This window comes from Amia ocellicauda, chromosome 2 (genome assembly GCF_036373705.1).
Source record: "Amia ocellicauda isolate fAmiCal2 chromosome 2, fAmiCal2.hap1, whole genome shotgun sequence".
Taxonomy (NCBI): domain Eukaryota; kingdom Metazoa; phylum Chordata; class Actinopteri; order Amiiformes; family Amiidae; genus Amia; species Amia ocellicauda.
The window spans coordinates 35995791-36022901 of NC_089851.1; the positions used below are offsets into that span (position 1 = coordinate 35995791).

The 27111-nt window shown below is 39.2% G+C and overlaps 1 protein-coding gene across 1 annotated transcript in view; it reads right to left on the bottom strand.

The window, feature by feature from the left end:
- hecw1b (HECT, C2 and WW domain containing E3 ubiquitin protein ligase 1b) overlaps positions 1–27111 on the bottom strand; it is a 131304-nt gene that overhangs the window by 38154 nt on the left and 66039 nt on the right. Inside the window, exons 7-11 of the mRNA XM_066723374.1 lie at positions 25794–25963; positions 9211–9353; positions 8140–8240; positions 6067–7437; positions 2975–3076 (exon numbers count right to left, since the gene is read on the bottom strand). Of these exons, the coding sequence (XP_066579471.1) occupies positions 2975–3076; positions 6067–7437; positions 8140–8240; positions 9211–9353; positions 25794–25963 (1887 nt within the window). The remainder of the gene's footprint in view (positions 1–2974; positions 3077–6066; positions 7438–8139; positions 8241–9210; positions 9354–25793; positions 25964–27111) is intronic.

Consider the following 27111-nt stretch of genomic DNA (forward strand, 5'->3'; position numbering starts at 1 on the left):
AGGTCTGCACTACCACTAGAAGACATCAGGACTGTGTTTCAGCAGCCAAGATGATTGCACAGCAGCTAGCAAACAACGTGTCATACTGGCATCGCACTGTGGTAAATTCTGAGAGGTTTTGTTTTAAATTTAGACTGCAATCCATTTTCTGCCTCTCAACTGCTGGTAACCATGGAAACTGAGAGCCCAGGTCTGTGTTACTCACAGATTGGGACTACAGGAGTACATGGGGTTTGGTAATATAAACAATGGCACGTGCTGCAGAGGAATCTGAACAGAAACTAAAGCATTGTAGCCACTGAGACCTATTTTTAACTTAACATAACATAAAAGCTAAAACATTAATCAGTATTAGTCAAAAGTATTCACCCCCCTTGGACTTTTCCACATTTCATTGTGTTACAACATGACATCAGAATGGATTTAATCAGGAGTTTTTGCCACTGATCAACACAGAAAATGTCCATAATGTCAAAGTGAAAAATATGAATCTGCAAATTGTTCTAAATTAATTACAAATACAAAACAGAAAATAATTCAATGCATAAGAGTAATCACTCCCTTTGCTATGACACACTCGACTGAGCTGTGGTGAAACCAATTGTCTTTAGAAGTCACGTAATTAGTTGAATGGAGTCCACCTCTGTGCAATTAAGGTGTGTCACATGATTCCAGGTTAAATACACCTGTCTCTGGGAGGTTACACAGCTGGTTAGTACAATTCCTAACAAAAACTACATCATGAAGACAAAGGAACATTCAAATCAAATACGGAATAAGTTTCTTCAAAAACACCAATCAAGGGTAGGATATAAGAACATTTCCACTACATTGAATATCTCCTGGAGCACAGTAAAGTCCACTATTAAGAACTGGAGAGAATATGGCACAGCTGTGAATCTGCCTAGATCAGACCGTCCTCAAAAACTGAGTATCCGGGCAAGAAGGGCACTAGTCAGGGAGGCCACCAGGAGGCCTATGGCAACTTTAAAGGAGTTACAGTCTTCCACGGCTGAGCTGGGAGACACTGTGCATAATGCAACAATACCCCGGGAGCTTCAAAAAAGTGGCCTTTATGGGAGAGAAAAAACTCACATCAAATCACAGCTAGAGTTTGCCAGAAGGCATGTGGGAGACTCTGAGACCAAGTGGAGGTCTGAAGAGACCAAAATAGAGTTTTTTGGCCTGAACGCTAAGCGCTACATTTCACACGTCTAACAAGTCTAACACCACACATCATCCTGAGATTACCATTCCTACCATGAAGGCAGCATCATGCTATGGGGATGCTTCTCTGCATCAGGGCCTGGAAAATTTGTAAAGATAGAGGGCAAATAGATGCAGCAAAGTACGAAGAAATCCTGGAAGAAAACCTGCTGAAGTCTGCAAGATACCTGGGACTTGGGAGAAGATTAATCTTCCAGCAGGACAATGACCCCAAACATACAGCCAAAGCCAAACTAGAGTGGCTTAAAAACAAAAAGGTCAATGTGCTGGAGTGGCCCTGTCAAGACCTGGTCCAGACCTCAATCCAACTGAGAATATGTGGAAAGAGTTGAAAATTGCTATTTGCCAAAGATCCCCATCCAATTTGATGGAGCTTGAGCAATTTTCCAAAGAAGAATGGGCAAAAATTGCTGTGTCCAGATGTGCAAAGCTGGTAGAGACTTATCCACATAGACTCATGGCTGTAATTGCTGCCAAAGGTGCCTCTACCAAATATTGACTGAAGGGGTGATTACTTATGCATTCAAGTATTTTCTGTTTTGTATTTGTAATTAATTTAGAACAATTTGCAGATTATTTTTTTCACTTTGACATTATGGACAATTTCTGTATTGATCAGTGGCAAAAAACCCTGATTAAATCCATTCTGATTTCACGTTGTAACACAATGAAATGTGGAAATGTCCAAGGGGGTGAATACTTTTGAGAGCCACTGTATATCCATCTGCGTACGATGAATCTAAACTAGTGTAGCATAGCCTTATTTTAACACGATACTTCGGATTATGCTTAAAAAACCTTGATGTTACTAGTCCATTCGGCTACTCAATCTTGTTTGATGAGTCTACATTTTTGAGGGACCAAAAATCATCTTGCAATAATATAATTTTAAAATAAGGACAAAAACAAAATCTACAGCTTATTTAAAGTCATACTTTGCTGTGTACCCACTCAGAAATACAGAAACAAATCACCATAGTCATCAATTAGACTTAATTACAATCCAACACATTTAACAAGAAATCTGAAATAATTAAACAAATATGAAAGTGTTCACATCACTGAGGATGAATGGCCATGTATGTTCTATGGTCGAGAACAAATAAATGTACTTGAGTCCAAATACAAATGGCTGAGGACGATTTATATCATTGTACTTGAATACAGCTATGTATGTATGCATTTAAAATATATTAGTATATGCTTTTTATAGCATTTCTCACATCATCTTGTCAATTAAAGACATATTGCTATCATTATATATTTACAATGAATGCACCACAAAATCCATATTATCATTCAATCTTTAGTTGATGAAATGTATATCATGCATGATGCACCAAGCTATCCAAGACAAACTCCAAGAAACCATACACATTCCCTACCATCATTATCCTCCTAGTACAGGGATTGCCAAACCGGTCCCAGAGGACCCCCTGTTCTGCTGGGTATCTGAATATAAGGATCAATTATGTAATTATGAACTTGGTTGGAACAAAAAACAGCAGGGTAGGGGGTCCTCCAGGACCGGTTTGGGAATCCCTGCCCTAGTACAACAAAATATAATAACACATAAGATCCTTTACTTACAGACCCTGACAAACGTCAATGTATTTGTAGATTAATATTGGAAATGAACATCAATGACGGTCAAGTTTAGATTGCGAAGCGAGTATATCGACCCGAGTTTCTGAAAGAGAAGGGGCGAATGAGACCTAAATGGAAGTGGGACTCGGGAGAAGCTTACTTGGCGGCAACGGTTCATCAATAGTTGGGTAATGGTGGGGATCAGGTCGCAAAGCAGGAAGCTGGCTGACTGGAGGATGACTGCATGGCAAGGGACATTCGCCTACAAAGATGGGAAAAAAAGAATGAGTTGGTAAGCAAAAAAGAAAAGAAAAATGGAGGTCTGTGAATTGCTCTGGATCCATTTGAAAAAAAAATCAAAAGAGCTAGAAGAGGGTGCCAATCTGTGCATTTGGTTGGCTGGGAATTTATCTGCCTGAGCACAGGGTTGAAAAAGACCCTTCTTCTTCCACTTCTTTTGCAACGGGTAATAACTACCCATAATAAAAAGAAGGCAAAGGAACAAACTGAGAAGTCATTACTGCTACAGGGGAGATGTTAAACGAACGGACGGAGTAAAATGTAATAAGAGTGCTTAATTATTTTTCGTCAAAGCATGAAGAAAGTTATTTTCGGCTCTCTTATGCGGTGACAAAAGAAATTGCGAAGATTTATGAATGTATCTTTTGCCTCTTATTTTTACAGTGGACTGGCTGCTAACAAGCTTAAGATTGTTGCATCTTGCTAATTTTACATCTCAGGACTGGAAATATGGCCATTAAAAGTGACTATGTTATTAAATGCCAGGTAGAGAGGGTTCACATCATCACGATGAATGCTGATTATGCTTTCATGCTTAAGAGGTTTGCTTCAGTGGTTTATACTGCACCATTTGAAGTATGTGCCATAACTGACTCATGAGGCTTCCAGGCTAGATATGTTCCTTATGTCCGCTGGAAAGAGCTTTTCTGAGGGGGGGGAAATTTTAATCGAAAATATTTAATGGTGACTAGTTTTCATCATCTTCACTGCACCCTCAACCAAATAAACTTGGCAAGAGCCTCGCACCACCGTTTCGTCCTGGGGAAATTAGTTTACCTCTATCACCTGATCAAAGTGTCTGCATGGAGGGGAAGCTGGCAAAGGTATAAATATGGCAAACCATTACTAATGGCTCTTGGGCTGCCGCAAAGGAATGGTAATGGAAATGTACATCTTAAAACCTGGGGTAGAAAAAGGCGGTGAAAATCTGGATCCATTAAAAACAGCAACAATTCATCCAACAATATATCATTCCCCACACAGAATCTGTAATTATATTTGTTTCAGCAAGTTCGTTTTTCTTGCTATAGTTGTCAGTAATCAGTTTTAATTAGTGTTATGGTTAAGATATCGTACATTACTATGGGGTTTAAGAAAAGGTGTATGGCTGGGTGGAGACACCAGTCAGTATTACCATGTTGTCTGGTAACAAACTGAAGGCTTACCATAATGTCAATGCAGCAGAGCAGAGAACAGGTAAGAAACCCAGAACTTGAAAACAATTTTTGTGTTTGCAAGGATCTCTTAGTGTTCCTAGCAGAAATGATGCAAAATCATTCCACTTTTAATGTGCAGACTCCTTTGAAATAAAAAAGTAACACCAACACCCTGTGTAACGGAGTGGTCAGAACCTCTTAACTGATTCAAATAAATCAATTTAAAGTTTCTCCTCAGGTTTGATCTATCTGGTTGACTCCACACAAGTTTACTTTATAAAAGTGCTGCCACCAACCCTGTTGAGTATCAAGCAGTTTCTTCTAAGATGTACACAAACCAGACTAAATTTGATACTATTGAGAGTTTGATTCTTTAATTAATAATCCTGCCAACTAGGGGCTAGAGCTAATCAAAACTTTGACCTAGCTATTGTGTTTTGACGATAGGACACAAGTTTTTATTTAATCTAATCTGTTGCTGCCCTTGCTTATCCCACAGTTTTTAAAATGTATTTATTATTATTATAGTGTTTTAAAGCAGCAGTGCAGTGCATGGTTAACACACCAGCAACCCAAATAAGGAATGGGAGCAAAGAAAGCTCAACTCTGTCTCCTCTTAATGAGACTTAATGCACTGCCTGTCTGATCATAATGAGCTTGTATGAGGAACCGATCTAAGCACCTCACCTATCACTGCTCCCATCAGAATCAGTCTTCCTTTTGATAACACCTGAGATGTCAACTCTAGCTGGTTATCTGGATTCAAACATGTTTTGAATAAGGAACAAGTAAAGAGGTACTAGAAAGCATTGTCATTCACAGGCATGAAAGTCTGTTCAAACCTTTTCTTTGCTTGGGTTTGATAAATGGATTCAACAGGATTGAATTAATGAACACACTGCCATTGAACAGAAACAAACAGAAACCCATAGCAATAAATATGCCTTGACAGTTCTTATAAACTGGCACCCAAACTAATTACCGTTGATGCTGAGTTCAACAGGTATCTCTAGCCATAAACGATACAAAGGTAATAGAGTGAGCTAAGCAATGGATACAGAAATAATGATGTAACATAATAATAATATTGATTTAATTAAATCCATTATATTGTACTGGTAATGAACATACATTTTTAGAAGCAGCTACAACTGCAAAAAGTTAAATAACAAGATTTTCTTCTGCACATTCCTATACATGACCTTGTTTGAAACAATCCAATTACTTTTACAAGATAATTCACTGGGAGAGAAAGAATCCCCCAAAACACCAATAAACTGGAAGAAAAAGAAGCTGTGAAACAATTATGGAAAAAAAAGTTTCAGAGGAAACTATTTTTTTTTAAAAAGGGGGACAAATACGCATCTGGGTGATACAACAAAAATGTTAATTATGCACAAGAACCACTGCTGAAATAATACAAATTATTACAAAATGAAACCAAACCAAACACTAAATGATCTTATCAAGCTTATACTCTAAAACCCCTATGTAATGGCACACTTAGACATATTCCTAAGGCTCTCCCAATATGTATGAATGTATAAATCATGTACTGAATCCCACTTTTTATACAATCTATGTTGAAACACTAGTTGATGTAAATAAATGTATATGGGTACAACATTGCTGATGAAAAAATAAACACAAAAAACAAAGATGGAAGAACTTTTAACAGCTTTTAATGTCAAAGTCAGATCAAGCGGTGGTTGTCATGAAGTTAAAATGCACCACTGAAAGTCGATAAGAAATAGATTGTGTTACGATATATATGTAACAAATACCAGCATCTCACCTGGGTTTCTGGTGCTGGGCCCAGCAACCGGGGACTCCCCGCTCTCTGTGTTGCTCTGTGGACTCCCCTCCGGAGCCGCCTGCTCGTCCTGCCCCTCCTGCCACTGCGCCGTCCCGTCGCCCGGCTCCCGCTCATTGTTCTCGGGACTCTGCACCGAATCCGGCACCGACTCGAAAGCACTGTTCTCCTCCTCCTCCTCCTCCTGTGAGGAGAAGACCGTACTCTCCGAGATGCGGGTGCTGTCCACGGAAGAGAAGCGCGTGTGGCTGGAGAAGCGGTTGCCGCCCTCATAGCCCGAGTTGCTGTAGCAGGAGGTGCTATAGCAGGACGTGCTGTAACAAGAGGTGCTGTAACAGGAGGTGTCACACAGGTCGCAGTCGTTCTCCCCCGAGGGCCTCTGGTTGGACTCACTCTCGCTCTCCAGTCGTGGCTGCTCGCTCTCCAGGAGCTGGTTGAGGTCGGAGAGGCGCTCAATGGACAGGCTGCGGGGTAAAGTCCTCCGGCCGCAGTTGTCTGAGTCCAGGGTGATGCTGTGTGACTGGGTCTCGGAGGAGCTGTCTTCTGTTCCGTCCTTGTCTTCCAGGGGTTTCAGTGTCAGCTCCTCCGAATCTGGGTTTCCGCCGTCCTCCTCTGCTTCATCACTCAACTGGGCCGAAGGCAAGCTGTGGAGCAGGTGGTGGATGCGGATGTAGTGAGTGCGGGGCGTTTCGGGTTCCCCGCAGGCCGACGCGATGACCGTCTCCAGTTCCGAGACCGGCAGGGAGCAAGGCCTGTTTTTGCGTTTCATCACCGTCCTCATCCGCAGGGAACACCCCTCGCCCTCCTCTTCCTCCTCTTGCTGCGGCTCCTGTTGCTGCTCCGAAGTATCTCCCCCAGGATCCGTAAGCGTGGTTTCCTCTGCAGCTGCCTCGCCTTCTGACTGCACTTCTGCTTCAGCTTGTGTTTCTGCAGGGGCCTCATCACAATCCTCCCCCTGAACGCTTGTCTCATCCATCTCCACCTGGTCGCCCACACACCCCGACTGGTCTCCTGCCACTGCCGGGGGAGGTGTGGGTGCCTGTGCTTTGTTTGGCTTGTCCTTCGCAGGGACAGCTGCCTCCTCGGCCGTGAGCTCCATCTCTTCTCCAGGCTGGACTTCACTCACCGCCAGCTGGCTGATTTCAGTTATGGATGTCGCAGCCGCAGGACTGCAAGAACCCGTTTCCAGAGAGGCCCCGTCGTCCTGGTTTGTCTGCTCCGGGGCATCAGGCTCCATACTCACGTCGTTGAGGGCCGGGGGCTCAACGCTAGGATCTTCAGCCAAGTCCTCGACCTGATCTTCCTGGGCAGCAGCACACTCTGGCTCAGTGCTGATGGAGATTTCCTCGTCATCTGTCAGGAGAGGAACAATTTTATTTTCCCGACAGCTTTTTCTCATTGCCACAGACATTTTGACTGCAGTGAGTCATCGAGAATATTGTCACGGTACAGAGAGTGCGCAGGAGATTGTTTCATCTCATTGAGCGTTTTAACCGAAAGCTTAACTATATTGACCTGTGAATCAGCCAAGGGTATGGAGCACATTATAATACACACATGCAGAATAAACTTGGCTGAGAAACCATGCATTTAATCAGATTTTGATTACTTCTATCAGATGTGTAAATGATTTCTGTCCTTGGCATATGCACATGCCTTATTTGTATGAAGTGTTTAAATGTGAAATCAATGGAGTAGCAGTCAAAAGATTGCACAAGCCCAGTCTTAACTAATCAACTGGAATCTTTTCCATTTTCTCTAGGCTGGATCGGTGTTCGACAAACTCTGAAAAGGTATCACTGAGAAATAAGTAATGTTTCATGAATGATGTATTTATTAAACTAAATGAATGACTGGATAGCATAGATTCAGATGAAGGATGTGAATACTCTCGACTACAACTGTTTCTATGAAGAGAGAGAGAGAGAGAGAGAGAGAGAGAGAGAGAATTGTTCTTTTTAAATCTCAGCTTGTATACACACTCCAATAAGCCTCGAATTCAATTATACAAACTATTAGTAGAAATTAGGGATCGGAAATTAGATTTAAAGGCACCTTGATGAATGGACGCTGTTATCTCGAATCGGAACTGCAGTTGTCCACTGACATGGTCGGTAGGCAGTCTTCTCCCCAGAGTGTAGCTCACCACCCTGTCCCTGCAGAGAGACAGCAATGCCAGGCTCATTACACAGTGCCGGTAGACCAGGGGGTCTTGATCTCAATACCCATAGGGGCTGCGGTGTCTTCCGGCTTTTGTGCCATGCAAGCTCCCTGTTCTTTAATTGGACTAATTAGCTGAATAACTAGGAAACTATTATACTTCTCTCCAGGCTGCATATTACGTTACAGGTATTGCAATTTAGATCAAAACCATCTTTTGCTATTTTAATCTGTTAAATGACCTTAAGACAATAATATATATGTCTGATTCATTAAGTAAATAAGAAATCTGGTTAAAGCAAAACCCAGAAGACAATGCTGCCAACCAGGGATTGAGCTTGAGGCTGGAGACAGAACCACAGGGGACGACACATGACCAGATCAGACACGTTGGGAGTTGTACTGAGCGAAGAATAATTCTTCATTTAATTTCATAGGACTTCGTTATTATTCTATAGATGATCTTATAAAGGTTGACTGTAGTATAGTGCTTTACAAAATTATTGGTCAATTATTGAGGTGTATGCTTCAGTGTTTTCTATGACACTGAAATGATGGACACTTAAGTGGACAAAGAACAGCTGCAGGGGGTGATATTGATTATTCTGCACTGTGGGGGAATACATAGGAAAACCAATTTTCCTGATGAGAGAAAGGAATTCTTCAAAAAAAAAAATCATGCTTTGTGTGACTTACTAAAGCAAGGCAAGAATTCTACACTGTTGGGGTCAGATCATCGACAGACAGACATTTTTCTACTTCTTTTACTTAAGGCTACCATGTATTCTTTAATTCTGAGACCATTATGAAATTTGAAACACTATAGAAATGACAGATTTGCTGCCTTCACTTATGTCCAATTAAAGGTAGGGATTTTATAGATAAGATATATGGAAGGGATTAAAACAAGACTGTAAAAATCGCCCTCCTTGTAACAGCTGCGATGAGTGTGTGTCTCATACATACCCTATCGCGTGTCTCTCCAGCAGCCTCTGAACTGGCATGGAGAGTTTTCCCAGGAAGCGCTTGATGATCGGCCTGCTCTTGGCAAACTTATCCTTGACCTCTATCTCCAGCACATCCGTGGGCAGGGAAACAAAGTTGAATTGCTGAAAAAGCAGAAAGAAACGGGAGTCATTCTTTAGGGCTGCTATATTCAGGCTAAAATATCACAAAATAAACACATTATCGTTTTCCCATGGTAAAGTAATGTTGATTTGTAGCTATCACTATCGTATCAGTATGTGTGTCTAAACGCTATTATTTTTTTTCGTTTTTGAATGTAATAATTCCCATCTGGGAATTCATTATATACACACTCACACACACACACACACATATATATACAGTATACCATTACAGAAGACTAATTACCTTGTTTATAAATTAATCTTTAATGTAATCTGATACAATACTCCAAAAGATTACTTTTAAATTACTTTTTGGATACTTCATTTTTTTTAAAAGGAAAGAAAACTTGCAATAACAGTAGTTGAGTTCAATAATCAAAACGACGTGTAAATATTTAATGTGGAAGACTGATTAAAGTATTTTTATGTTAATATTTTTCAAATCTATTCAGCAGACCTGTTTTGGTGCGAGTTTCATATACAAGTCTGGCGTTAATCAGAGTGTGATGATCGGCACACATTCTTGCTCAAGTTTTTCACTATGAATCCAGGAAAACAAAAATGCATGACATACTGTGTAGCGTTCAAGTGAACGGGCTCTACAAAACCACTTCAAAGTTGGGCAAAATACATTCATGGAATATCCCTGGTGAAACTAATATGGGAATTGTACATATTTACTGTGGTAAACCTTCATAAGGGTCATCAAGGTAGAGATGAGGAGAAGCCAAAATTAGACTGAAGTGGCGACTCGGACGAAGACAGACGCAGAATCCTTGTGCATTCTTCAGCAGTAGATAGAAGTGGTCCTTGATGAGTTTGAAGTGGTCTATTGTGTTGCCTTTGACAGTAACTATGAGGTTGTTGAAACTCTACTCAATTCCCTTGGTATACTCCCCCGTTCAAGGCTAAAGATTGAGTGTGTCATTCCTTTGAGAATTCCTCTTGGTCATACTTTCCAGGGCAGCATCTGACTTTCTCTAACGTGATAGAAAATTTAACATAATATTTGACATGGGATTTCGCTTTTTTAATTTACGTATTCAAGCATTTTTGGTGTACAATAGTGCTAGGGGTGCCGACCTGTCAGAATCCAGTATGTTCAAATCTACTTTGAAACCTTGTATTTCCGAATGCAATACCTTTTCCATCAACAGCTGTGAAATCATGGCTTTGAGCACCAAGAAAACCAATGACTTACAACTGACTGCTCTAGGCCACAGCATGATTTCCACACTGTGATTATAAGGTGAAGAGGCGGCATGAAATATGTGCTAGTTCTTAAAGTTTTCTTCTTTCATTAAGTTGACTTTTTACAAGCCCACTTTTCCCCTCCTTCCCAGCTCTGCAGCTGTAACTCAGCAGCTGCCGTTTTATCCCCTGCAGCTCTTCCATCTCAACCTGCCAATTTTAATTGAAAACAACCGATAAGTGCAAAATCAGCACCAATTCATCTATGAGTACAAAATATGAGCTACCTACTTCTGCTTCTGCCCCCCCATTTTTTTTCAGAAAGAGCTTTTAAATATGTGCTACTGATTTGAGTGACCCATTTTGAGGATGAAATATTGGAGTTTCCAAACCTACCTTTGATATTGTGATTTTTGGACTGTCTCCACTAGATTTATTTTGGCCTAAACTTGGTAATAATATAAAAATTCAGATTTCAGGGGGAAGTTAATGACCCATTTCACAAAATGTGGAAGACTGGTCTCTAAGGCTGTTACAGTAATGCTAACATTTTCTTCCCTATATCCCCCACAGGGAAATGGGTTAGACTGAAGGAAAAAACAAAACCTTGTCACTCATCATGTGGCAACTTTCCCAAAATTACACTTTTACTTTAAAACCCTCAGCACTGTGAGTTGAATGAACCCATGGTGGTAGCATTTAATTTGAGTTTAAGGTTATTTTTTCACAACAGAAAAAACGGTGCAAGTTTCATTTTATTTTTTAATTACTAGCAATTTATTTTTAGAGCTTGCCTGTTTTGCACACTTGCTCTTTGAGTCATTTAAGCATCCTGTTCATCTAAGGAAACTCTAGTCCCTGTGGGAAGGACAGTATTCAGGTAATTGTTCCAGCTGATCTCTAAATCACTTAAATTTATAAAAAATTCTGTTTGATTAATAAAAAAAAATGTTATCAAAGTCTTTATAAAATTAAAATTGAATGGTTACTTAGAAACCATTACTGTTGGATTATTGCCTTGCAGGAAACAGGTTGAGGGCTACTGCTTTGGCCATTTGAGTTAATGGGCAACGCTGGTTAATTACAATGAATCTGTAAAAGCTGTAGAAAATAATTAACAGGGGAGTACACCTGTTTACAAATTATATATGTCATATTATTAGGGATATCAGGACTATGTGGAGCTTAGGCAGGGATCCAAATCAGGATATTTATATCAAAGAAGTTCTAATGTTGTGGTGAATGTAGACCATTATTTAGAATTTTAATGAATTCAAATGAGACAAACCTCCCTTTTGTGTTACCATCTAACCTTATTTGACTGTCCCAGATACATAAGATGGGAATTGGAAAACTTCCATATTTACATCACAGGATTAAGTCCCTTGGTCTGACCTCAAACACTATCAATAGAAAGGGATTATTCTGTGAGAATTTGGGAGATTACACTTCCTTTTCTTCATTGACCAGCATCGCATTTAAAAAGTTATTTTAGGAGGGCACTTTCTTTTCTTCTGCCTTGCCTATCGTACTATGCCTGTTCTACGTGATTCTCCAACACTGTTTCTGATTAGACTGTTATTTGTGGTACTAATTAACCCGGGCTGTACTAAAAAGGCTTCCCAAAGCTGATTCTGAGAGAGCTGGGCGAGGAAGCAAATTAGCCCTACATAATGCACTAAAGCCTATTAGCGAAGCATTGTTCACAGAAGCTGGAAAAGGACCAATACGCCATGTCATTTGCTCACATTCAGTCTACAGGAGAAGTTTCACAATCCTAAAGTAGGAGAGCACTCAAAAAGTAGAACAGACGGTGAAAACACAGTGGAAACTATGGACTGGTTATAAAAATAATCTGCAATTAAAAATAATGTATATCTGCAACCAGTTGTTTAAAAATTACACTAAATCACTACAAATAAGACTGATATTAATAATAATGATCTGCAGTGTCACTTAAATTGGAGGCTTTCCAGGACATGCCAGTTTTACGAATAACATCCAGCCTCAACCTCTGGCATCATCTCCAAAAATAAAACAAAAATCAATTCCACGGAGACCTTACTATTAAACTACAAGCATATACACAGTGTATAAATATACAGATTCATAAGATCAGCAAGTAATGAGCTGGGGCCACGAAGAAAAGGCATACATTAAAATGCAGGCACTTGCAGCACTGAATAATTGATCAAGCTTTCGAATCAAAGATTGCTTTCTGATACTGTCCCTCAGAATCACGGCCTGCGGAGGGTCTCCACTGGCAAGTTCGACATTAGAAGTCCTAGACCTGATAAACAGTGGGTTGTCAGCAAGAGCGTGTATGTCCTTTACATATACTGTAGTCCAGATAGCATGGAAAAATACATTTGTAATTACAACCTGTTAGTAATGTTTAATCCACGGCTTTGAAGTTCTGTCAGAGGGGCAAGAAATGTGTAGAAACCGCCAGCAGCACCATTATCTGCTGTTGTGAATACATACCCAGTTTATATGAGTATATTCTATAGGAAGGGAACCCATTTAGGGATTTAACCCACACAGTATTTTACCTAAAAATAGATTACTTAAAAAACATGTGGTGTTTCCTGGCAATCAAGAACATAGGCTTTTCTTTATTTTTCTCTTTTTCTCTTTGTGGTCCATTCCCCTCCTTTTGGCATTGATGAGAAAATATTATTTTGCTTCCCCCTGGCTTCTGAGTAAAGCTCTCTGATATGATACTGGAAACTGAACAATACCCAACGCTGCAGGTGTCTGATTGGGATGGGTAGATGGGTTACAGAGGCTTTCAGCAACAAGGATGTTCCTCCATTAAGTTGTATATTTAATGATAGAATTTAAAGTTTAATTAAAATAAGACACTATAAATGTCCATATTATAAATGGACACTATAAATATTTAAAGAAAAAAACTGTAATTATTATTAAATTACTTAGCAGACACCCTTATCCAGGGCGACTTACAATTGTTACAATATATCACATTATCTTTACATAAAATTAGCCATTTATACAGCTGGGTTTTTACTGGAGCAATCTAGGCAACATTGCATATCTCAGTAGAAACATACATTTCCTCAAAGAGAAGTGTTGTTTACTGAGTCTGCATAAGACTTCAAATTGTGAAGGTGTGTTCTGTGAAAAAGCAGCAATAAATATTGACATTAAACAGCAAATACAAGGCAATGAGTTGGGGTTTAGAATCAGTAGCGATGGAAATAGAAATTAGCAAGAGAGATGTAGCATAAGGGTAGCCTGCAAACATCTCTGTGAAAAACAGGCCCTGAAAACAATGGTTCATATTAGCGTTTCATATTAACTGAGACGTACCCAGAGGCTCAGTGATTATCCTGATCTTTGTTTAATGAAGCCATCTTTCCCCGGGCTTACAGGGTGTTCTGAATTCACTGAGCAAGGGAAATATGCTCAGCCTAAACTGGCATCAGCCTCACAAGGGGCAGAAAAACCAAATAGAAAGTCAAATCGAGACATGACAAGAAGGTGATACATTGTAGAAGAAAGAGAAAACAACTGTTGCAATATCCAGCACTTGGAGAGTTTTTACAAACAATGTGCCTTAATATAAAGTATTATACATGAATATCTGTTGCTTCAGCTGCTGAGGTCTTAAATATGAAATACCTTTGCTTACAAGGCTATTTCCTGTGACTGGTTCGATACTTTCAGGAAGTGCAAATGCAGATAAAACACCCAAAAAGGCCACCGCACGTTTATATTTATAAATCATTTAAAAATCTTTTGTAACAAAATCAACTCATATTCAATCATTTGGGGAAACTGAGAAGTATGCAAATGTATTTCATAATTTAATAAGTGTATGGAAATGTATGGAAATACAATGGCCAGAGACTTGAAGGTCAGCGGAGCAGTTATATTACACTTATGAACTAATGATTATTAAAAAACTCTTAGCATTAAAATGACATGACATCTGCTTATAATACGTCACACACAAAGAAGCGTAGCATCACATTTTGACCCTGTGCACCTGAAACAACACCTTATCACTCTCTGTATCTCTCTCCCTATGCACAGTACAGAAGTGTACAAGAGTGTGATCGACTTTGAGTAAAAAGTGAAAGGTACATATCTATTTAATTTTTATTTTGACACAAGATATTGCATTTACACATTTCTAATACACCAATAACACCATGCTGATATTATGTACCTATTGTCACCAATTGCCTCCACGCAGAATTTTAACTCAGTGGAGATACATCACATTGGAACAACAAATTCAACTTTGCTAGCACCTGGTGAGACTCATTCTTTGAACACTGGAAACGTGGCAGTAGGCAGGTATGGTGTTTTGGACCATAATGCTTTCATGTTATGATCCACAATGGTTGGGACAACAAGGTAGGATGGTCTATGTTTTCCTCTTGATGTATAATAGATGTACCTTTTAAAGGATGTGCTAATACATCTGCTAGTACATGAATGTATGTTTCAAGTATTTCAGACAGCTATCTGTCAGATTATCAGTGTTTGATAACTGTATTGTTCCCAAGGGTTTCTGATATTCCTCTATGGCACTTAGTCTGAAGTCCCTAGTTATCATAGCAGTTCACCAATCCTAGACCTTCCCGTTTTGTCATACATTGCTTATATATAGAAAATATTCTGTCTCCTATAAATATGTAGAGTTAGGTCCATAAATATTTAGACAGTGACACAATTGTCATAATTTTGCCTCTACAATGGATTTGAAAGACTTTCATCTTTAATTTGAGGGTAGTTACATCCAAATTGGGTGAATGGTGTAGGAATTACACCCATTTTTATATGTGGTCCTATCAATTTTAGGGGCTCAAGAGTATTTGGACAAACTAACATAATCATTAATTAAATTGTGAGTTTCAATACTTGGTTGCAAATCCTTTGCAGTCAATGACTGCCTGAAGTCTGGAACCCATAGACATCAGCAGATGCTGGGTTTCTTCCCTGGTGATGCTCTGCCAGGCCTGCACTGCAGCTGTCTTTAGTTCCTGCTTGTTATTTGTTTGTTTACATGTATTACAGAACACCATATTGTTTTTGCGACAGTGTGTCTTTTCACTGGAAAAAGGGCCTAGCCATTGTGTTGGCGCAGACTTTTTCCCGCATTGTTGGGGAGACAATAAAGTGATGAAATCAAAAGCACGACAATGTTCTTGGAAACTAGGCATTGAAACTGATCAAAGATACTAAGAAAGTAGTGGGAGGGAAAGTGGGAAGTTAGAAATAGGGTGCAACCACAAATTATAATGTGATAAAGAATGGTGGGGAACATTATGCATCACTATACCTGAACCCACTGTGCTTCAGTTGGCTTTTAAAAGACAAACAACTCTCTTGGAATGCAACTACTTCCTAGCTTGAGTGTTGGTGAATAAAAAAGAGCTGGGAAACTGCTGGATTAATGATCTCCAGAACTAGGATTAGGGGCTCCGGGTCTTGCGATTCCATTAAAAAAACATCTGAGAGAGTTGAGAGAGGAAGCACCCATTACTAAGTCTTGTGTGTTTCAAGCACTGTTAAAAATATTTACTTTCAAAGACACCATCTTTTACTGATTCTCATATTTAAACATAGAGGACAATTGCTTCTTACAGATGCAACTGGGAGGAAAGAACGATTTACTACACACTGCGGCCCCTGTTCCCAATTCTAATCTACCAATGAATAATGCATTGCGGCAATGGCTGTGGAGAGGTTCTCCATGAACAGTGCAGGAGTCACTTGAATGTTGCCGAGGAGGATTACTTCTAAAGGCTGTTGTAGCCGCACATCTGAAGTTTTCTGGCAAAATCGTGACTGCAGGCAAAGATTATCATTTTTTTTAAATACATTTCACATTTTAAACCACATCAAGTGATCATGGGGATGAATTTATGAAAAAAGTATTAAAAGACAGCAAATATTAGTTAAGGAGAATTGATTTGGAGATTTTGAAGGTTGTTATGCAATCAAAATTCAACTAAAAGTTCAGTTTTGTGTTAGGCTTAACATGTAGGATTTTTCCAGTGGGGGTTAAGCCTCAAAGCATGAAAACAAACAAGACAACATTTATTTGCTGAACGTATATTTTTAATTTTGTCAAAATTCCACAGTATTAACCGCTTTACTGTTTTCACTAGAGGTGTAACATCTCTTTGCCAGGTTGCAAAACAAATTCATAGTCTCAAGTTAAAAACTATGACCAAACTTTAACTATATGTAATTACAGGACCTTACAAAGTGTCAGAATTACACAGTATCTTCCACCACATCTTTTACTTTGTATTACTATAAACTGAAGTGTCCTTGAGCCAGCACTTGTCATCAGGTCTGAAGGTCATTATAAATTGCATATTTCATCAAGACTTACATCCTTTCTTGAAACATCTGAGCTTTACAGAATATTACAATCCATCTACTGATATAAGTGCCTCTATTTCTTAAGGGAATTGATAGAAAACGTAAAAACTAGTTCTTAAATGAGTGTTCAATGTTGGCTGCTGATATACCAATGGAACCTGCACAGCTTGCAGGGATATAAAATGTTTCTTGTCATGAAGTAGCTAGGGGCTTGGAGGAGTGGAGACTCTAAGCTGAATAGGATCTTAACTCTAAATTTCAATTTATGGCATACAGTCACCACCTAATGATGCATTACCTTGCTTTCCCGAAGCCCCATATTAGCACACACCATTTGAACAATACAGACAATACAACAGGATCAGCTTTATGCTCACCTTGCATTGTATTTAAACAGCTTGACAAGCAGGAACACAAATTATTCCTGCAAATTGCAGAGAAGGCCTCACAAGAATCCAAGAGGTCATATTTTGTTGTCACAAGCTGTCCGTATGACAGCAATCAACTATCGAGTGGTATTGCACTCCTGACTCAAAGGGGCTCAAAGGCCACTGGGAAAATGTGAAAGTGCGGCTGCAGACACTACTCAGGCCATTATAACACCTGCAATGAAAGACATTTCACAAATGGATTTAAGCATGACTGGGTATCACTCTGTTTCCTCAGATTTTCAAGCTTGTACAGCTCAGTGCACTTCCAATTTCCATTCCTCCGCACTAACAGGCTAGCACTATGGTGATGTACCCTTCCACAATCCACAAATTACCTCTGTGCAAACTTATCTCTTGCACATCTCAGTTTTAAAAATAAATATTTCAATAAATAATCAAAAAGCATATACACTCACCTAAAGGATTATTAGGAACACCATACTAATACTGTGTTTGACCCCCTTTTGCCTTCAGAACTGCCTTAATTCTACGTGGCATTGATTCAACAAGGTGCTGAAAGCATTCTTTAGAAATGTTGGCCCATATTGATAGGATAGCATCTTGCAGTTGATGGAGATTTGTGGGATGCACATCCAGGGCACGAAGCTCCCGTTCCACCACATCCCAAAGATGCTCTATTGGGTTGAGATCTGGTGACTGTGGGGGCCAGTTTAGTACAGTGAACTCATTGTCATGTTCAAGAAACCAATTTGAAATGATTCGACCTTTGTGACATGGTGCATTATCCTGCTGGAAGTAGCCATCAGAGGATGGGTACATGGTGGTCATAAAGGGATGGACATGGTCAGAAACAATGCTCAGGTAGGCCGTGGCATTTAAACGATGCCCAATTGGCACTAAGGGGCCTAAAGTGTGCCAAGAAAACATCCCCCACACCATTACACCACCACCACCAGCCTGCACAGTGGTAACAAGGCATGATGGATCCATGTTCTCATTCTGTTTACGCCAAATTCTGACTCTACCATCTGAATGTCTCAACAGAAATCGAGACTCATCAGACCAGGCAACATTTTTCCTGTCTTCAACTGTCCAATTTTGGTGAGCTTGTGCAAATTGTAGCCTCTTTTTCCTATTTGTAGTGGAGATGAGTGGTACCCGGTGGGGTCCTCTGCTGTTGTAGCCCATCCGCCTCAAGGTTGTACGTGTTGTGGCTTCACAAATGCTTTGCTGCATACCTCGGTTGTAACGAGTGGTTATTTCAGTCAAAGTTGCTCTTCTATCAGCTTGAATCAGTCGGCCCATTCTCCTCTGACCTCTAGCATCAACAAGGCATTTTCGCCCACAGGACTGCCGCATACTGGATGTTTTTCCCTTTTCACACCATTCTTTGTAAACCCTAGAAATGGTTGTGCGTGAAAATCCCAGTAACTGAGCAGATTGTGAAATACTCAGACCGGCCCGTCTGGCACCAACAACCATGCCACGCTCAAAATTGCTTAAATCACCTCTTTCCCATTCAGACATTCAGTTTGGAGTTCAGGAGATTGTCTTGACCAGGACCACACCCCTAAATGCATTGAAGCAACTGCCATGTGATTGGTTGGTTAGATAATTGCATTAATGAGAAATTGAACAGGTGTTCCTAATAATCCTTTAGGTGAGTGTACATAGAGATAATAATAATTACGAAAGCAAGACATGAAGCAAAACAAGTATCTTGTTATTGAGATTCTTGAATAAAGATCTGAGTTGAGATCTTTATTTAATACCATCATGTCTCTCATATATGTTTTGTACAATGAGCTCCTAGTATTCCAGAACAATCAATTTTCCTACATAAGATTTTTGACCAATTTCTTGACTGAAGACCCCATGGTTGATTTTAATAATGATGACAGTAGTGTTAAAAATACTTACCAAAAATACAAAAACATGATTCAATTAAATAAAAGGAAGTGACTTTTACTTCTCCCCTTTGTTGCACTCTGTAGCACTCAACCGTACACCAGCTATATAAATTACAATGTGCACACTCCTCTGGTGTAGCTTTCGAAAGAAAAGATAAACTAGCAAAATATATATGGCACCATAGCAAACATTTGCTCTGTTACCAAGGCAACCACAAGATTAAGATCCCCTCCAAGCAGAGCAACATGAAGCTCTCAGTGTTCCTTCTGACATGTTCTGCACAGATGGGGGGTTTCTGATATGCTTCTTCATTTGAGATTCCCACTTTATATGCATATGTGACACATGTCTACAATCTGGTGCTGTATAGTTTTATAGATGTAGGCTTTAAATGCAAAGGTGCTTGTAAGGAAGGCAAAATCAAATAAGCCAGGAAGGGATCCGTGAAAAAGCAAAATCAGTGAGAGCCTGACACCCAAAGGGAAATGTATTATTCAAATATGTTGCTGACACTAAAAATAGAAGATGATGCAGTCATGGAGCAACTGCTTAGGAAGACTGTGAGATGAATATTTGTAATTGAACACTCCTTTCCTGAATCCTTGAATGCCTATTCCCTTTCTCTGGAGTTTCCAATATGTGGGATAGTCTTCCAGAATCAAGGCAGTCTTTTAAATAATTAAGAATTCTGTGCTACAGACACACAGATCTCTGCTCCTTGCAGCAGGCACAATTCAACCGTTATCTGTTACAATTAAAACCGTTATTTGTGCCACCCGTATTGCTGAGCATTTAACCACTTTTATAAATAATCACACTGAAATGTCTATAGTCATCTATCTCCTGGAGAGTCAAAATCCAGCAGCTAATATGAATTTATAATCGACATATTTATAACCTGGAAGCAGTTCATTCTGATGCATTGATTGCAACAAATGGCTGAAAATCTTTCAGTGGTCAAAGACCAGATTTCCATTCACTGAAGAAGTGGCTTACATAAGTAATCAATAACTGAGCAAAACATGCCTTTCTGCTCTTTCTCCTTTCTGGATATTGGTGGCAGCCAGGAGTTCATGGGGGGGGGGGGTGAGGGGAATCCCTGTCGTTAAAGGTAAAATTGTATTGTAATATCGAATTACATATGGAAACATACCCTGAGGTATAGATCTTAATATACCACATACAGTTCTGTGTTAAAGTTTTAGGCAGGTGTGAAACAATGCTGTAAAGTAAGAATGCTTTCAAAAATAGACATGTTAATAGATTATATTTATCAAATAACTAAATGCAAAGTGAGTGAACAGAAGAAAAATCTACATCAAATCCATATTTGGTGTGACCACCCTTTGCCTTCAAAACAGCATCAATTCTTCTAGGTTCACTTGCACACAGTTTTTGAAGGAACTCGGCAGGTAGGTTGGCCCAAACATCTTGGAGAACTAACCACAGCTCTTCTGTGGATTTAGGCAGCCTCAGCTGCTTCTCTCTCTTCATGTAATCCCAGACAGACTTGGTGATGTTGAGATCAGGGCTCTGTGGGGGCCATACCATCACTTCCAGGACTCTTTGTTTATTCTTGTTTGTTCTTTACACTGAATATAGTTCTTAATGACTGTCGCTGTATGTTTGGGGTCGTTGTCATGCTGCAGAATAAATTTGGGGCCAATCAGATGCCTCCCTGATGGTATTGCATGATGGATAAGTATCTGCCTGTACTTCTCAGCATTGAGGAGACCATTCATTCTGACCAAATCCCCAACTCCATTTGCAGAAATGCAGCCCCAAACTTGCAAGGAACCTCCACCATGCTTCACTGTTGCCTGTAGACACTCATTCGTGTACCGCTCTCCAGCCCTTCGGCGAACAAACTGCCTTCTGCTGACTCATCAGTCCAGAGCACCTGTTGACATTTTTCTGCACCCCAGTTCCTGTGTTTTCATTTTGACTTTTGACAGTAAACTGTCTTCAGCAGCCTCACCTTGTTAGCTGAGTTTGGCTGTTCCTCACCCAGTTTTATTCCTCCTACACAGCGGTTTCTGTTTCAGTTAATGATTGTGTTTCAACCTACATATTGAATTGATGATCATTAGCACCTGTTTGGTATAATTGTTTAATCATACACCTGACTATATGCCTACAAAATCCCTGACTTTGTGCAAGTGTACCTAGAAGAATTGATGCTGTTTTGAAGGCAAAGGGTGGTCACACCAAATATGGATTTTTCTTCTGTTCACTCACTTTGCAATTCAGTTAATTGACAAATATCATCTATTAACATGTCTATTTTTGAAAGCAGTCGTACTTTACAGCATTTTTTCACACCCGCCTAAATCTTTTGCACCGTACTGTACAATGCTTTGTTTAAGCCCCTACTAATGTAGATAAAATAAAGAAGGTACTCATTCTTGACGTCATTATGTCCTACGCCTTAGACTCACAGTAAACCGGGTGCTCCAGCAGGAAACCTACAACTGCGTAATAACCATGACCTGTATAGTCCTCCATAAATATTTACAAGAAGAGAAACATGATCTGATCTGAGTCACCTTTGTATTAAGACATGTCCTTAATTAACACGGGACATTGATCATTTTCTACAGTATGTTACTAACAAAAATAACACACAGATATATGAATATGGAGAGATAGAAAACATATGCAACAGTGATGTACAGACACATAGGCCACTATTGTATTATTTAAAGTATTTGAAACTTGATATCACTCCGTTGTAACATTCGATGCTCAGAATAACAGCCCACAGTATTGTCATTTCAAATGTAGAGATTGTTTCAAAAATGAGTCATCAGTGCCTGTCTGATGTTATATTTTAAACCTTGAAACATGTTGTTCAACTGTATGAACTTTCTCTGTCTTTATGAACTGTATAGTCTACATGTAGCCTATTTACCATTTGATTCCTCTCACATAATCATCACATTTACATATTTCATGCAGAAATACATATGAAGTTGACATACCCAAGGACAGCAATAATCACGATCAGTATGGATTTTTTACCATGGGTTAGCATAATTGCTTAATGCCAACCTGTTGGTGTTGGTATCCTGGTTTTGGATAGACAACATTTAGTAGGTATATGATTATGCAACAAGTATTTATATATATATATATATATTTTTTTTTTTAATTATATTTTGCCAAGGACTACACACAAACTTTTTGTTTGAAATTAAGATTTATGATCAAAAAGCAATACATTAAACCTTTAACTAGGCTGAAGAATGGGCTGCAGGAGAGCCATATGTATTTATTCTCTCCCTTGGATTTCAGTAGGGAATGGGCATCACTGAAGACTATGTCTCTAGTGAGAGTCAGAGTCCCACCTACTGCAGGCCTTGATCAGCAAAGATGGTCTATGCATGTCAATTTCCATCCCTATCAGGATACGGTTGGGTATAGACACTTAGAGGCCCATGGGACTCATCTCAGATTGGCGCAGACACACATTGCCCCATTTCTTAGGGCACATGGAGCTCAGAATGTGGAACCGAGCAAACACAGTTTCAGAGTGTAAATAGCTGTTGTCTGCAGCAGTGGCACTGTCATGCCAGTGATACTCCCACGGACAGCGAGACTGGCTTGGTAACAATACAACAGCAGGAAAACATGAAACTGAGGGGGCAGGAAGCAGCAGAAAAGCCACCCTCTGAAAATATACTGTCACCCCAAACTGTAGAACAGATCCAACATGAAAAAGATTAAGTGGAAATTATCCCTCTTTCCTCTCTATCCATTAGCTCCCAATTGCCCTGAATGATTTTCTCAGTTATATCTATTATCGTCTCCTTTTCATCAGTGCAGTCACCTGCATGGCATGAATTGTGGGCCGTTTAATAAGAGAGACACTGTCGCTGTGACAAGACATAGATCATTTAACACTTCCTCATATGAGGCCCATAATTTCTATATGGGAGGATACTGTAAGAGACAGAACCTGTTAGAGTTGTTGAGCCTTTCCCACTGCCGGACTAAGTTCAAATTCAGCTTGGATCATCTGACAGATGTGGGTTAGTAGCTCAGCTTAAACCCCAGAAGACTTTAGACCACATATCAAAACCAACACACCAACAATACTTGAACACCTCAGACATGAAGCTCTCTGCATGGGAAATCTTCAGCAATAAAGCTGTTAAGTGTCTTTTAGCAATCGGAAATGTACAAATGACATAAAAACAAGCTTTTTAAAATGTATATTCATCACATGACAATAGTAAGCAAAATGGATTCCATGAGTAAGGACTATATCCTCTATATGCAGTGCAAGTATACATTGATTACCATGTGCAGTAATTAATTAAGTGCCCAGTGTTTTAATGGACCCACCTTTGAGGCTGGATCCACAGGACTGCTTTAAATATGCATTTCATGGACATTAATTTTAATTTTAATTCCAATGCTCCTCCAATCATGTGTTGTAAAACTCACTCCAAGCCTCACTTAAAGGCATCAGCGTTTGACCTAGTGCTACTAAAACCCCAAAGGAAGAACTGCTCCCTTCTACCTACTAGTCCACATAAATCACCAAAGACACTGAATAATGCATTCGGGACAGTAATGAACTCCACGTATTAGAACAAAAATCCATTACAGTACACAACAAACCTGGACCGGGATTTGTGTTTTTCTTTTAATGCACAGTAAATTGTATTTCTTCCCACTGAAGGAATAGTGCATTCCTTCAGTGGGAAGAAATACAATTTACTGTGCATTAAAAGAAAAACACAATCAAAGAAAAAGAGCTGAAAGCCACTGGTATGTAGGGGTATTTGCCCCCACTTTGAAACAGCCATAATTGCTAATGAAGGAGCTGAGTTCTATTTTTGGTGCAGAAGAAATGATATTACAAATACAGAGAATATTATATATTATTAGCCATCTTTGGCTATAATTAGGTTACAATGAATAAAGAACTAAAGTAATGCCATGAGAAGGTGTATTATTGATCTATAGATTGTAAGGAAATGTAATGTAAATGCCTGCATTTTTTAGAACAGTTCTCTTGAATGTGTCTGCATGAGTGCTTTCACCGCCTAGCATGGGAATATAATGTATTATTAACTATTTAAAAACCCTTCGCTATAGGATTTAATCCAAATGACATGTATGCCTTGGAATATTGAAGGTAGTTTTATGTGTCTAATAATGAATCGATACTTCTCTCTTCATAACAGTAACAATAAAATTAGAGCACTTTAACATTGACAAAAAGTTGAGATAATCTTGCAGTAGAAGAAGGGAAGGCAACCTAATAAACATAAGTTAAAAAAATACCAAAAGCTCAGTGCATTGTAAAGACTGCTCGCTGTACTACAAGGTAAAGGACGTGTACCCATACAGCAGTATAATTTAAATCTATCTAAAGACATAATTGGGTTGCATGTAGTCTAGAATAGTTTATGTAAAGCACTTTCTTTTTTGATGCAGTTACAGTGGTCAATATAAATATATCCGCAAGATTTCTCTGCAATGTGATAGGAATCCACATTCTCAAATGGAGTTTCTCAGGGAAGTAGAACAATAACCTCCCTGCTTTCTAGTTTTATATATCAATAGCACAGGGAAAGGAATAGTACAATGTTCCTCATTATATGTCCCAAAGGCCAAAATGCACAACCTGTAGGATTTATAGCTAATCATCAGTAACATAATACCTTAAATTCACGATAATATTTTAAGTAGTTCATGGTTTGGATATAACAAAAAACAGGATACACAGTGTGTTCTACAGGACCAGGGTTAGCCAGCCCTGGTATAGAGTATCAACATGTTAAAAGCCCAGCTGAATAAAACTGAATGGAATCCCTGAATGCTGACGTGTTGAACAGTAGAAAAGCAACTCAACATAGTGTTAGCCCGATTGCTACTACAGTTGTGTAAGCTTACAGATACTCCTTTTTTTAATCCAGTGGAAAAAGCAAAGACAAAAAAGCTATGTTGCAAATGGAAGCTGACTAGAATATGCAAAGAAATAGCTTGAAAGAGACTGCAGGATCGATAAGGATCTAATTATTATCTGCACAACCACAACAGCCCAGACGGCCCCCTGTTGTTTGCCGCCTTTCTTATGCTATTTGATTTGAAGATGGCAAGTTTTTCCAGTCTTGAGCTAAGCCTCCAGTATGAATGCATCAGACAGGAGTCTAGTGAGCAACAGAAATATAACTTCAAAGTTGGGTTCAAAGAGAAGCTGAAGGATTTGTTTTTTCAGTACTGTTCATAAATTAATGTTTTAGGCACAGAACAGTTTAAAGGGTAGGTCTAGATACGTCACAAAATAAACATAAACCATGCTCCCTTTCTTTTCCAACTGTATTCGTTCATTATATAAAACCCTTGAGGTCCAAAACACCTGCTTAGTTGCCATGCTTGCTACGTTCAAGTGCTTTTGTTGTACTCTGAGTAAACAGTTTGCTTGGATCAAACTATTGAGACTGAATGTTTAACATAAGAAAAGTAAAAAGAAAATTAACAAATCAATAGCAAAATTGTTCTTAAATTCATGTATTCAATTAATAAATTTCAGCTGCTCATTTACCTCTCTCTGCCAGACAGGGTTGATGGTGTTGCAGACGATACCAGACCTCTTCTCCTGGCCGTGGTGAGGCAAGGCGGGGAAAATGCTGTGCTTCCCTGGCTGGATAGCAATCTTCAGGTAGGGGTCAGGGTTGAAGAACATGCCCTTCTTCAGTCCCACGGCTTGGAAATCTACAGGAAACAAAGAGGAGCTGAGTGTAGCAAGTAGTGAAACGTAGGGGGTTCGGGTTGCTGAACTGTACAAACTGGACACACACTGGTCGATCATATCACCCTCAGTAATGCTTGCAAAACATCATATTAAGGATGTTGGATTCTGCATCTGTAAACTAAGGATGAGTTTAAATCTAGATTTTAAACCCATCATTTGCACATTTCACAGTACCTGCAGGCTGATTGGGTAGAAGATGAAGCCTGTGACAAGATAACACTACAACTCAGTTGGTAATCTTCAATCTATGAGAACATTTAATGTGAGTCAGATTCAATCATAGTAATGCATATAGATTGTAAATAGATGTTTTCAAAATGCCAAATCAAATCAACTGTTTCACCATTTCATAAATATGTTTTTTAACATACATATGTTTACACTTTAAATATACATTAATATTTGGCAAATAAAGAGGACCCCCTACTCTGCTGTATTTTGTTCCAACCGAGCTCTAAATTACTTAATTGAACCTTTATTTAACAAATTTGCTTACATTTGACTTTTTAAATTGTGTAACTGATACAAAGTTAGTTCCTTAATAAGGTATGTTCCTTATACAACTTTATACTAATAAGCCCTAATGTTTAAAATAATTAAAAGGAAAATATTTGTTAAATTAAGGGTTTAATTTAGTCATTGAGAGCTCGGATGGAACAAAAACCACCAGGGTAGGGGGTCCTCTAGGTCCAGGGTTGGAACCACTGAAGTAAGGCAAGTCAAATCAGGCAAGATCTACAGCAGTGTTTCACAAACAACTGGGTCTTGTGCTTTTCAATCCAAGTACATGCTTAATTACATATCGACTGGAGTTACTGAGCCCTGCCCCTGAATTAATCTAGTCTTCTAATTAGCTTAATGTATAGCTTTTTGTAGCACTCAGTCCTTGGGTTAAAATAAGAAGAGTGTCGGGGTGGGTTGTTTTCCTATTGTTCTCTGTACAGTTGTCAGCTACGCTTCAATCACAGCAAAAACAAACAAGATTAATAGTGCATGGGCTCAGATAGTTACATTATAGTCACATGGCCATTAAAAGAGCTCACCTACAGGAGGATAAAGAAATTATAGAACCTAGCACTTGGTACAGGGTTCATGCTGTTTTATAATG